This window comes from Mesoplodon mirus, assembly GCF_964341445.2.
Source record: "Mesoplodon mirus genome assembly, chromosome: 5".
Lineage (NCBI taxonomy): Eukaryota > Metazoa > Chordata > Mammalia > Artiodactyla > Ziphiidae > Mesoplodon > Mesoplodon mirus.
In genome coordinates, this window is record NC_138980.1 from 152,261,564 (window position 1) to 152,275,766 (window position 14,203).

Below are 14,203 nucleotides of genomic sequence, written 5' to 3' on the forward strand. Positions count from 1 at the left end.
TCTTGAATTTTTGTTTTTTCTTTTTTTTTTTTGTGGTACGCCGTTCTCTCACTGTTGTGGCCTCTCCCACTGCGGAGCACAGGCTCCAGACGTGCAGGCTCAGTGGCCATGGCTCACGGGCCTAGCCGCTGCGTGGCAGGTGGGATCTTCCCGGACCGGGGCATGAACCCGTGTCCCCTGCATCGGCAGGCAGACTCTCAACCACTGCGCCACCAGGGAAGCCCCCAGTCTCTTGAATTTTTAATTTCAGTTATTGTATTTCTGTGATTTATATTTTACTCTTACTTAAACATTCTAGGTCTCTGCTTTATTTTCTTGAGCATAATAATCATTGTTATTTATAGCCCTCTTATGACAACTCCAGTATGTGAATCACCTGTGTTCTGTTTCTATTATCATTTTCTTTTCTTGGTTTTTGGTTACTCGACCCTTTGTTTTAAAGCATACCTCATGTTATATGTGATTGGATGTGAACATTGTATGTTAAAAGTTTTTGGCTCTGGATCATGTTATTTTTCTCTTAAAAGAGTTAAGCTTTATTTTGGAATGTTGGCTTATCACACTGATTGTGTTAAATTTTGTTTTTTTTCCTTTGCCTTTGCTCTAGGAAGTGGCTATATGGAGTCTCAAGTGAAAATGTAGATATTTAGCAGAACGTCTTCATCCCGACCAGCCTTGAGCCCTAACATCTTTCTTAGAATATTATGTACCTGCTAAAATTTCTGCTCAGTTCCTTGGCTTCTCAGCAGTAGCTTTTTGCTTGGTTTCTTGGACTTTAACTCTGCATTTGTACAACATAGAAATTGGCAAGTGCGTTGGAAAGGGGATGGCACTCAGATTCTTGCTTATGCTCCTATTTTCTTTTCTTTGAGATTTTTTCCCCTCAAGTCCCAGCCACTTTGGTTGACCTAAAGTTCAGTCTGTGTCTCCAGTACAGGAAGATTTTTGCTTTCTTTTAGGACTCTATTCCCCTAAAACTGGGGATTGGCAAGTGTCCCCAGGGACAAAGCCTGAGTGGATATGGAGCTTGTGCTTCTCTTTCCAGGGATTATTATCCATTGCCCTTTTAACAGTTGCTTTACAAAGTACTATATTTAGCCTTTATAGTTATTTTTGGCAGGAGGATTGGTCTGATCTCTTGTGGCCAGAAATGAAATTATATGTCTGTTTGCATCTTATTAAAGTTGTTTTAGATTAATTATATTCAGATAGCAGAAATGCTTTTGAATAGCAAATTATCTATGTATTGATATATAAAGTATTGATTAGAATTGTGAACTGTCTAAACATAAGTAAAAATGAATTATTCTTCTACATAAACCAAAGACTTTAGAAATTGAATAATTTAATAAATTTTACAGAGAAATGTCAGTTAAGTGATATATGAGCATTAATTTTTGAAGTACAGTCACATTTCAAATTATATTTTGGTAAAATAGAATTACTGTGGCTAATATAAGACTTTTAACTTAGTTATAACATGTAAAATTTAGGCTCTGGTTAAAATCACAATTAAACTAAAACATAGGCTTTGAAATATTTTTCCTTCACAATTTTTATAAAATATTTGTGAACTTTATCAAAGATAGGTGAATATTTTTTCAGTAGATTTCTGATATTTTGCTTTATAAATGTTTATTATTTTTGTATAGATGTATATAATTCTATAAATTACTTACTATATTCTTCTTTCCTGGAGTTTTAAGTGAAATAGTTTTGAAATGTTTTATTATAATAAGTATTTATCACTAGAGGTATTAAATAAATATTTGCTGGTACTGAAAAATAACTTGTATTAACATTTACAAATACTATATTGACATGAACATGGGTCTGATCATGGTATTATACAAAAAATTGTTTAATAAGATTTTTATCAATAATTAAATATTTTATGTATTATTTAGGTGCATTGACATACAGCAGAGCAACGAGGTAGAGAGGACACAAGCACTTCGATTAGTCAGAAAGGTAGGCTCTATGTCTGAGAGTAAAGGCAGATTTATGATTTTCATCTTAAGCATTTTACATTTTTAGATTTAGACTGTGAAATCTTTCTATTAAAATTGAAAGACTGAATTCTCAATAAACATTTTTATTTTGTTAAAATTATATATGAGTTAAATAAGTCTATTACAACTTCAAGGTAAGCATAGATATGTTGTGTAATTATTCTATGTGATTGGGTATAGCTAGGTCAGTATTTTTTATAAAATGTTTATTGTAAAGAATATTTCTTCCTGCAGTAGGCATATAAATGAAATTACTGCTTTGATATGTTATTGGAGAAAGAGGATTACTTGCCCCCAACCCTTATTTTTTCTTAATTATATGCTTGGAGTTAATTCTATTAAATGAATGTCAAAAATAATTACAGGCTGATTGTTTTGAAGATGAATTTGGATACATCAGTAGGCACTTGGAATAAACAATTCAGGCCATTGTACAGGATAAAAGGTCAAAATCTAGACTCTCCAAGAGTGGGTGTTGAGGATAATCCATAATGCTTCTAATGAGAGGCCTTCCAGGAGTTTTTTTTTATTGTTATTTAATGTGATGTGATGCCCTAATGGCAGAGGAATAGAGTAAACTGAGAGTTAATTTTGTTTGTGTAAGAATTTTATCATGTTTCATCATAAAGTATCATGTTTCATCTTAAAAATTCATAAGACTGTTGCAGTGTATGTTTTGTTTTAATGTAAAAACATCTAAGATTATTTAACAGTTAACTTTTTTAGCTCTTCTCCTTTTTTCCCACCTTTGAATACAGTGCATGCTCCAGAATTGCAGACTGTTGAGTTTGTGCATTAACTAGATCTCCTCTTTTTCCTTTTTCTTCCAGTTGTTCAGCTTATGGTTAGTAATAGTACCCACAGGTGAGCATAGTAAGGAAGAAGTAAATGGATGAGTTGTCTTAAAAGAAGTTTGCAGTTCTAGTTAAGAGTGATATTGGAGATAGATTTTAAAAATGTTTGTTATAGGGTAAATTGTTATGTTGGCACCATGATTTGACTCTTCATATTTAAATATAAAAATTAGGTTATGTTTTTTACTTATACATACAATCTCTTCTACTATGTGATCTTGAGAATTCAAGATAAGAAAACAAAATTTGTTTCTGAAGAACCTAGAATAACTCTTTGGTTATTTGAGTTATATATATGTCAGTATTTATCATACTAGGAATTAAAAGTGAGAAATTAAAAAATATATTAACATTAAAAAATAACAAACTCATAACAAGTAAACATAACATTTTTATAAAAATAACTATATTTTCCAAAAAGAAAGTTAATGAGTAGAGTGGCATTATTTTAGATTTATACAAATTTCTCTAGTGTTTGTCCTGATAGAAGATACCTGGATTGTCATATTTGCTTTTGTATTCAGTCTCTTGTGATTTCACATGCAGTGGAGCCTCTGGAAAACTTCCATATGTACTTGTGAGAGTAAAAAAGACAAATAATGTCTTCGAATTACTATGAAAATAGTTTTCACTTTGCAGAATCTCTGAAAATATCCTCGGGACCCTCAATTTTCTGGACCACACTTTGAGAGTTGCTGCCTTAGAAACTGCGTTCAGATGAAAAAAGAACCCCAAATGGATTAAATTAAATTCAGCTTCTTTGAATTATTCACTAAATATTTTATATTTGTTTTGTACAGTGTTTTGTACAAGTTACAATTTAATTTATAAAATAGCCCAGTAAAAATAAACAGACCCTTGAAACAATTCAGAAATGCCATAACAAAAATGTAATTTTATTTTGTTATCTTTTGAAGAAGGCAGATATCATTTGTGGATTCAAGGGCGGGAAAACTGCTTGTACCTGGTGGTAAAATACAGGCTCAAAGATAGAGTTATGTCACAGGATTCCTCCTTGGTTTAGCTAAAAGCAGTTAGAGTAAAAGGGAAAGCAAGGTTGCTGAATGAACAGTGGCCTCTATTGGCCAGAGGAACTATAATTTCACTAATACTTTTAACAATTGAAGCACATATTTCTTTTTTTCCAGCAACATCTTGGCAACTGAGCTAGTAGGAATTAATGTTAATAATATAATTGCTAGGTCACTGTGGGTTCTTTGTATGCATTCAGAACAGTTTTAAAATTTTCTGTGAAAGTAATAATGTTTTTTAAAGGAAAAGCAAAAAACATTTGTTGCTTTAGGATAACTTGCTTTATGAATAATTAAGGAATACTCATGTTACTTTTTCTTCTCTTTCACCTATTTCATTCATTTAGGAGATTTTGTTTGTTTGCTTGGTTTTTTTTTCAATGTCTCTGATTTTTTCATGTCTCTTTCTTGCTCTAATCCAGGCAATCCTTCCTGATTCTTGTCTCTCTCATTATCTGTATTATTTTCACACTAGTCAGCTCTTGCTACTATTTATCCAACTTAAATTTTTCTTACTGTCTGCCTAATTAAGCCATTATTTTCTTCATATATCATTTCTTTATTCATGTAATATGAGATTAATATATCACAGATTTTTTTTTAAGAGCTGAAAGGGATTCATTTAAAGGAATCACTTGCCCTTGATACACAGCAAGATATTGTCAAAGCCAGCGTGAAAAATCCAGTTCTCCAAATTTCCAAACCTACACTGGCCCACGAATCCTTTTGGTATTAAGCACAACCTGCTTATCTTGGCATTCAGAGCCCACTTTTAGGGCAACCAATTATGACCCGTCTCATTATGCCATTATATGTGTAGACAAGCTGCCCTCCACCACTGCTGTGATCACTGTTTCTATCCTATTCTTTTCATTTCCATCCCTTTCTATATTATATTCACCTTGCAGTCTCAGCTGTAATTTAAAATATTTCCCTTAGAGAACTCAGTGTTTCTCTAATTCTTTTATAGCAGTTCTACAAATTTATTACCTACTTATGATCTTTGATTTGTTTTATATATGTCTGTTCTATCATGCAAAAAAGATGATTAAACTCTTATTTCAACAGAGACTAAATTCTATGACTTTTCCCTCATTGATTACTCACTGATTTATGAGAAAAGTATTCTCTGATTTACACAGAATTTAAGAGTTTCTTTGTGTATATTTTTTCTGAAAAATAAGAAGAGTGATTTCATTTATAAAAACTTTAAATTACCAATATCCATTTCATAGCTCTATACTTGAGATTCATAGAATAGAATTTTATACTTGAAATTCTAGAAATCATCAGATCCTATACATCCTCATTTACAAATGAGGAAACTAAGGCACAGAGAGGATTGGTTTGCCAAGGTAACAGTTTATTAATGGCAGATTTGGCCCTGGAAGCCAGTTGGTCTGGCTTCTAGCCAGCTCTTTTTAAAATACATTACATACGTCTTATTGTCTTGGGAATTTTCTTACAAGCCCCTTGTAAGTATAATAATAGATCAATAAGTACTAAAATACAAATTAATATCATAAGAAGTTAGAATCTTCTCACTGAGGAAGATCAGTTTCTTATACCTCTTTTCCCTTTCCTCTTCTTTCTTCTCCAACATTTTTGATTAATGAAAAATACTGTTTAGAAACAAATGTGAAAGTTTTTGTAGATTCTAAGGTTATTAGACATCTATTTTATGGTTGTGGAACAGTATTCTATAATTTCATTTGAAACTTGTCATATCACATAATGCTGCTTAAATGAGGTAAACCATTTACAAGTACTCTAGCCAATATAGATCTCTGCTTTGAGCCTCTATAGGATTTAACTGGATATTAATTTAGTTATATTGTGTCCTCTAATTGTGTCATAGTATAAGTCTTATTTTTCAACAAGATATATATATCTAGTAACACCCAGGACAGATTAATTATCCCCAGTATTTATCACTACCCAAACAGAATAAAACATTTTCTTCTATTCCCACTCCAAGGACCTGCTATTTTGAAATACTTCATCTACCAAATAGTCTTTTACTTATTAAAGTGTAATTAACTACATAATTTTTCTTTCTGTTTTCCAAACTGAAGATACATGTTATCTGTTTTCAGTATTCCAAATATGTTATTGCCAATTAAACTTTTCATTTAAAATGAGATTCAACAAAAGTTTTTATCACCAGAGATATACTGTTCCCATCAGTTTTTGAAATATTAAAAATAGATTATGGAGAGACTGCTGCCTGCCTTGAAGTAGCAAATAACCATGAGTGAGCTGCCCATGACAGGGACCTGAGGGCAACCTCTAAGAGCTGAGGGCAGTTCCCATAACAACCGAAAAGAAAATGGGGACTTCAAAAAAAATAGATTATGGATTATTAAGTTTGCCTTTCAGTATAGCAACAAGTGAGGGTTAGAGAAAGCGAGATGATGAGGCATCGGTTGCAGCAATCAAAGTAAGAATGAGGACCCAAATCAGAGTTTGTTGGTGGAAAGAGTTGAGTTAATGAGGTAAGTTGATAGGATGCAGTGGTGATAATATATAGGGAAGGAGTCAGGAATATAGTAGTACAGTAGTATGTTTGCCGCTGTTATCACCACTGATTTACTTTGTCTAGTTACTGAAAAGTTGTTTAAAATAGAGTTCCTATCCTAGAGGAGCTTAGAATCTCAGAAACATTATATATTGGTAGTCAACTAATTTATAGTCTGGACTATTAGGGAAAAAAAGCCGACACTTTTTTCCATGGTAATGATTATTAACATTTATTGCATCAGTTATTAGTTATATTAGTCCTTTGACATGTTCATTTGAAGCAGACGATTAAAATTAGTGCCTGGATCTTATAAGTATTCTACGGTCTTAAACACCTCAGTCTGAATAAAATAGGTTTTAAAAATGCATTACGAAGTAACTTCTTTCTCTGATTTCTCCCTGTTACAGATGATTACTGTGAATGCTTCATTGTTTCCTAGCTCTGTGGCCAACTCATTAATAGCAGTTGGAAATGATGGACTCCAAGAAAGAGATAGAATGGTTCGAGCATGCATTGCCATTATCTGTGAACTAGGTCAGAATTTTCTTTGAGTAATGAAAATGTAGTATTTTAGAAAGAATATATAACACTTTTTAATGCCTTTAATACATTAATTCTTTAGGTATTGGTAAAAAGATATGAAAAAGTAGGACATTCCTGATAGGGAAGTAGTGGACTTGTTGTTTAAACAAATCATTTCAAAGTGACATTAAAATTCTATAAATTTTAAAGTTTTACTCGTCATGAAATTTAATATATAGGAATTGTCCAGATTCCAGTAATTAGAATAAAATCTCTTTTATTTTCTCAGACATTAATTAACCACACTGTATCTTGATGTGAGTGCAAAACAACAATTCACTCTACATTAAAAAAGAATTCTAAATGAAAAAGGATTTAAGAGTTAAATGGGGAAAATATGGGGGGGGGAATGGATGACTATCTGATCACGTAAGGAAAAGGAGTTTTGAATTATCAAAAGAAATCAAACAGATTTCAGCAGCTGTAGATTTTATTATAAGGAGATAAGAAAACATGCAGTACCAGAACAAAGAAAAAAATAAATGTAATAAATAAGTTCTTTACCATGACAGGTAAAGAACTTACTTATATACAGATCAGTAGGAAAAATAAGTAGTTCTCAAAGAAATGCATGGCTAGTCAAAGTATTTTAAAAGTTCAACCTCACTTATAACCAAATAAATAATTTTTAATGACAAGAGAAGATAATATTTTTCCCCACCAAAAGCAGAATGGTATAGGTTACATTCACTCTTGATATAATAAATAAATTAATAACAAAAGTTTAAAGAAACAAAAGAGCCAAGCCTTATCATTGAGAGTCTAAAAATACTGTCCACAATACCTGTTGATTTAGAGAAAAAGTCAGAAATTTGATTAAGGAAATTCTGAAAAATAATAAAAATTTGACTACATGTCAATGTATGGGATGCCTGGAAAGTTATATACTCGAGTTAACTTCTCACTATAAGATGCTTTTATAATTAAGCAAAAAGTAATGAAAATAAATGAGTGAACCCAAGAAATAGAAAAAGAAAAAAAATAAATAAATTTTAACATAAGCAGGAGGAAAGCAATAATGATTCTGAGTCTTAGAGAACCAGATAGATTATTTAATCTAATCTGTATTAATGGAAGAAGAAAAAAATGATACACAGGCAAACATACACTATTGTTTGAAAAATGCAAAAGTCAGAGAAACAAAAGATTAATAGAATGAGAAAGAATTAATAGGAGTTTTAAAAATTATGAGATAATTTTTTTATATATTTGAAAATCTTATTGATTCAGAATGGGTTTTCAGAGAAAATTTTAATTTCCAGTTGACTCAAAAGAGTAGAACACATGATGGATCAAAAACCATAGAAGTACTTGATGAATTAATTGCCTCCAAAAAGACTCATTCAGTTAGTTTTGTCTTAAAAAAATTGTTTCAAGGAACAAATAATTCTCATATAGTATAATCTAATTGAGAGCATTAAAGATATGGAAATTTACCAATTTTAATTTAAATGAAACTAGCATTTTATATACATAAATACACAGATATGCACATACACACAAATACACGCATACATAAAATGAAAGAATGCTACTATGTTAACATTGTAGAATATTTATCTCAAATTACCACTCATACTCTTTTTTTAATAAACTTGTTTACTGATTTATTTATGGCTGCATTGGGTCTTTGTTGCTGAGCGCGGGTTTTCTCTAGGTGCGACGAGTGGGGGCTACTCTTCCTTGCGGTGCGCGGGCTTCTCATTGCAGTGGCTTCTCTTGTTGCGGAGCATGGGCTCTAGGCGCATGGGCTTCGGTAGTTGTGGCATGCAAGACCAGTAGTTGTGGCTCACGGGCTCTAGAGCACAGGCTCAGTAGTTGTGGCGCACGGGCTTAGTTGCTCGGTGGCATGTGGGACCTTCCCAGACCAGGTCTTGAACCCATGTCCCCTGCATTGGCAGGCGGATTCTTAACTACTGTGCCACCAGGGAAGTCCACCAATCATATGCTTAATAGTGGATCTCTATAAATACTACACCCTTTTAAAAACTCTTAATTAGCATTTTAACCAGGTTAGCAAGACAAAATAATAAATGAGTTTTACATATTGGAAAGAAGGCATTATACATTGTAGATGATATATCTAGAAAACTGAATCAACTGAAGAACAACTTCAGTAATTCAGTACAGTGGAAACCTGAAAATATAGATTTAATAGATTTATTTTGTGTTTCAGCAATAATCAGTAAATATAATGGGGAAAAAATGATACTATTTCCAAAGTAGACAAGAAAACTATATATAACAAATAAAAATAAGAAATGTGGAAGACGTGTGTGTGTGTTTAGGGGGTACTTTTCAATTTGTTTAATTGATTTTCAAGAAGGCAGAGCTAATCTATAGGTAGAAATGAGAATATTTGTTGCCTTTGTTGTGGAGGGGGACTGATTGAAAAGTGGTGTGAAGGAACTTTCTAGGATGATGAAAGTGCTATACCTTGATTGAGGTATTGGTTACAGGGGTATAGATATTGTTCACAATTTATTGAACTATACCATTAAAATCTGTGTATTTTACTGTAAGTAATTATACCTCAGTTTAGAAAAAAATGGCGAAGAAACCTGAATCTGAAGTTCATCTAGAATAAACAGGAAAAATTCAACTATGAAAACATTTTTGAAAAAGTTTAGATGGAGGAGAAGGGAAAGATTTTTTTCTCATATTTTAAAAAATGTAAGCTGGGTTATTAAGAGAGAAAAAAATGAAAAAGAATCAAGGGTTGCAGACCCTGATATATAGAAGACTTCAGTATATCAAAAGTATGAAAATCAGTTTGGAAAGCATGCTGGGATAGTTGAATAAACATTTGGGAAAAAATGAGCTTATCAATATTAAGCCAAAGTCTATTTCCTGACAGATTGAAAACTGAAATGTTAATCGTTAACTCATTTAAAACACACACGTGGGTGTGCATGCATACAAAGAAAATGCCTGATCTTTGAAGTAAGGGAGGAGTTTCTGAGCTTAAAATCTAAAGTTAAGTTACAAATCAGATAAAAGATTTGAAACAGATAAAAGGCTAATATTCCCACTGTATAAAGAACTCCTTGCAGTTGATAGGAAGGAAGAACCATTCAGTAAGACATGAACAAAAGATACGAAAAAATTCAGAGACATTAAGAAACAAATCAGAGTTTTGGGAAGTATATTCAGTGACTCTTATTAGGTAATTTATCCACGTGTCCTTTTAAATGTCATTAAGTAGAAAGTTTTTCAAGTCAGAAAGGAAATTAAGTATTAAAATCCCAGATTTCTGATTACATTTTATTAATTATCCCCTATATATTAAGTTTTTCTTTTTTATTTTAGCACTTCAGAATCCAGAGGTGGTGGCCCTTCGAGGTGGACTAAACACCATCTTGAAAAATGTGATCGATTGCCAATTAAGTCGAATAAATGAGGCTCTCATTACTACAATTTTACACCTCCTTAATCATCCAAAGACCCGACAGTATGTACGAGCTGATGTAGAATTAGAGGTAGGAACTTTAATATTCTTTTCTAGCTTTAAAATATGACTTTAAATACATACTCTTACTTTGAAATTTTAAAGTTAATATGCAGCACAACATTAATTATTAAACCTAAATTAACTAATAAGATTCGCTTATCCCAGCAGTATTTTATAGCTCATTCAATTTGGACTGAATTGAAAAAATTCTCAAGAATATTTCATCAACATGTAAAGTGAAGTTTATTTTTTTTTATTATCTATGAAAACTTGACTGAGCAAATTAGAGCACAAGTAAGGTTTCATAGACATTTACGTATTTATTTAAGAAGACCATTTCTTTTTAAGGACTATAGTATGTTAATTGTGTGTGAATAGCTCCTGCTAATTATATACTATTTATTTATTAAACCATGCTAAAACTCTCTGAACTTGGAGACACTTGTTGGCAACTAATGACCATATATAATTGAAAGAAATAGAATACATATCTTTTTTAAAATACTCTACAATTTTTTTTTTCTTTTTATGAATTCAGGGATTTTTTTGTTGTTTTTACAGTTGGTCTAAAATAGTAAGGCTACCATATACCCTTTTCTATAATAAAGTATGTAGTAGAGGTTGGAACAGAATTATCACAAACTTTATTCTTTTTTTATTCTCCCCTCATGTTTGTCCATGCCCCGTGGCTTGTGGGATCTTAGTTCCCCTGACCAGGGATTAAACCTGGGCCCTCGGCAGTATGAGCATGGAGTCCTAACCTCTGGACCACCAGGGAGTTACCACAAAATGTATTCTTATAGTTTATTTGCGTGAATGTATTACATTGTTGTCCGTTGCAGATATCATTCAGAGTAAGTTTAAACCAAAGCTTTATTTGGGTATGAAATTATGCAAATTATAAAAGATTTATTGTTCCCTACTTTGCCTGTTTAAATCATTTTGTGAAACGTCTTAAATGTTATAGTTCTGGTTTTATTAGGGCTACTAGAAATATTTTGAGATTATAAAATTGATATTAGCCTGTATCATTAACTAACGAATTTAGGTACAATATTCTCCTTAATAAGTGATTTTAAATACATTATTCATGGGAGTCCAGTGGGAATAAGCTGGCATTTTTGATATTTTACAGTGTATTTTGATTTAAGTTTTTTCTTTATGGAGAAAATGGATATTTTAAGTGGAGAAGTGGAGAAAATGATATTTTAAGATTGGAGAGATGATTGCAATAAAGGAAGATATTGTGTATAGGCCTGTTTTTTATTCCTATATAATTGTGCATCAGATTAGTAAAGCCTTTGTGTAAATGAAAAAACCTCAAAAAGTATATGGTAGATATTTAAGTACATGACTATATTTGCGTAAGTTCTTTAAAGCCACAAATGTTCTTTTTTTCCTTAACAAGAGCCCCCTAAAGTAGCATAGTGATTGAGAGCATAGACTTTGGGCTATACAAATCTGGTTTTGTTTTTTTGTTCTGTAACCTACTAGCTTTATGATTTGGGGCAAGTTATTAGCCTCTCTTGGACCCATTTTTTTCCTAGGTAAAATAAAAGTCATGATTTTTACCTTAAAGAATTATTGTGAAGAATAAATACTATAATAATAATAGTAGTAGTAGTAATAGCAGCAACTGACACTCTTGTAAAGCTTATAATGAGTTAGGCAATGTTTCCAGGTGCTTTACATATATTCATTCTAATCTACGTAAATGTTTTGTTTAGTACCTGGCACATAATAAGTATTCAATAAATACTGATTGCCTTGGATGTTAATCATTATCATCATCTTCTGCTTTATCATTATCTTCATCCTAGAGTCTGCTGTTATAAGAATATTGTCCTCATTTTTATTAATTATATTTTATAAATTTTCACTCTAACTTGATAACTTTGGTTTTTCTTTTCCACATACAAAGGAACTATTTTCATTGCTACTGTCTCGTTAGGCCCAAATCTTTCTTCTGTTAAAAAAAAAAAAAATCCCTTTTAAAATTTACCCTGGCTTCTATTTGTATAATCTGTAATATATTTTGACCTCACACAGGAAAAAAAAAGTACATTTAATATGATAATGTTATTAGAATAGGCAGTCAGTAAGGATTGTAAAATTTTAATTTTAATTTTTTATAGTAAATTTTAAAAACAACATTTTTTTTTAAACTTATACTTCAGAGTAGGATAGTGTAGTTCATAGCATCTGCTATGGAAAACTAGAAAAGTTGAATAATTATGGAAATCATATATTTAAAGCAGTATAAAGCTGTGAAAGCAATAAGGACCAGAGGGAGTGAAAAATCTAGAGATGCCCTTGGGGGCACTGTAGATTTAGGCCACAGACTAGAGGTTAAGAATATGACCTAGGCCTAGGTAGAAGACCAGACTATTTGGCAGGCATATGTGTATGTGTATGACAAGCCTAGATACGTGAAAAGTCCCCAGATCAAGTCTGATTTACCCTTCTAGAAGTTTGCTGAGATAAGAATCTTTGGAGAGCAGAAGTTAAAATGTTTCCACTGAGGAAAACACAGTGGAATAGGCTATGGTCTCCAGTGCATAGGACACAGAGGCCTCCCAGGAAGGGGGGTCATGGGCAGAAGTTGAAAGGCCTCTAAGAAGTAGTGAATTTACACAGATTATATGCAGTTGCTTTTTTCCCCTGGGGTCACTTACTGATTAGGACATAATTAGAAGCTGAAAATCCAGGTACGCTTTTCCTGGGACCTGAAAAGTCAGAACAGCTTTTGGCAGTTATGTAGTATTCAAGTGACAAACTGGGTATTTCATAACTGATTTCCTGTTCTTGACATGTCCCAAATTCTGAAGTAATTGTGGATGAGTACCTAAAGATCTAAGTTTAAAACTTATGAAGTATGTAGAAAAAATCCCCAATTTCTCACTGCTAAGGAGAAAAAAAAAAAACTTGCCAAAGTCTCTTGAAAGTTTTGGAGGTCCATACTTTAGAAACACAAGAAAACCAAAGGTACATTCAAATCTTAACAAAATTGCAGCATAGTCTCAATTAACTAAGTTGGTGACTAGGATAAGCGCATCAGTCCCTTTTATCTACCTGACTAACAGAGGAAAGGATAAACTGTCTCTGATGGAGATAACATCACTTGGAACCTCTAATAAAATTTACAGTGTCTGACATTTAGTCAGAAATTTGATTGAGTGCCATACAAAAAGACATGACTATGTAACTGAAAACTCAAAAGAAAAGAAATTCCATAGAAGCATGTCCACAGGTGATCCAGATATTACAGCTAGAGGGAAAAGACTTTAAAACAACCGTGATTAACTTGTTAAGGAAAATGGAGAAAAAGAAGAAGAAAATAGATGAAATAATGGAGAATTTCACCATATAATTGGAATGTGCAAAATGAATCAAATGGAACTAGTACAGAAAAATATAAAACCTGAAATTCTGAACTCAATGAAATTAAAAATCCATTTTGGATAGAAGATATCATTAGTAAATTGAAAGAAAAGTCAATAAAAATATCGAGTAAAACATTGGCGGGCAGGGAAGAGAAAGGAAATGAACAGAACAAAAGGGATAAGACATAATTGTTGTCTTTGGAGAAGAGAGAGAAAATGAGCAGAAGCAGATATCCAAAGAAGCAGTGGTCAAAACTTTTGTTTCTAAAACTGATGAAACTTCATAAAGCTCAGAAAACTCAAGATAATACAAAGAAAACAACATGTACGCACATCATGGTAAGGTTGTCGAAAACCAAGATAAATAAA

The 14,203-nt window shown here is 32.1% G+C and overlaps 1 protein-coding gene across 5 annotated transcripts in view; it reads left to right on the forward strand.

Annotated features, from left to right (window-relative positions):
- RICTOR (RPTOR independent companion of MTOR complex 2) overlaps positions 1–14,203 on the forward strand; it is a 120,510-nt gene that overhangs the window by 53,497 nt on the left and 52,810 nt on the right. For all 5 annotated transcript variants that reach the window (XM_082622822.1, XM_082622824.1, XM_082622823.1 and 2 more), the window contains exons 6-8: positions 1,908–1,971; positions 6,826–6,952; positions 10,310–10,479. In XM_082622822.1, coding sequence (XP_082478948.1) covers positions 1,908–1,971; positions 6,826–6,952; positions 10,310–10,479 — 361 coding nt within the window. The remainder of the gene's footprint in view (positions 1–1,907; positions 1,972–6,825; positions 6,953–10,309; positions 10,480–14,203) is intronic.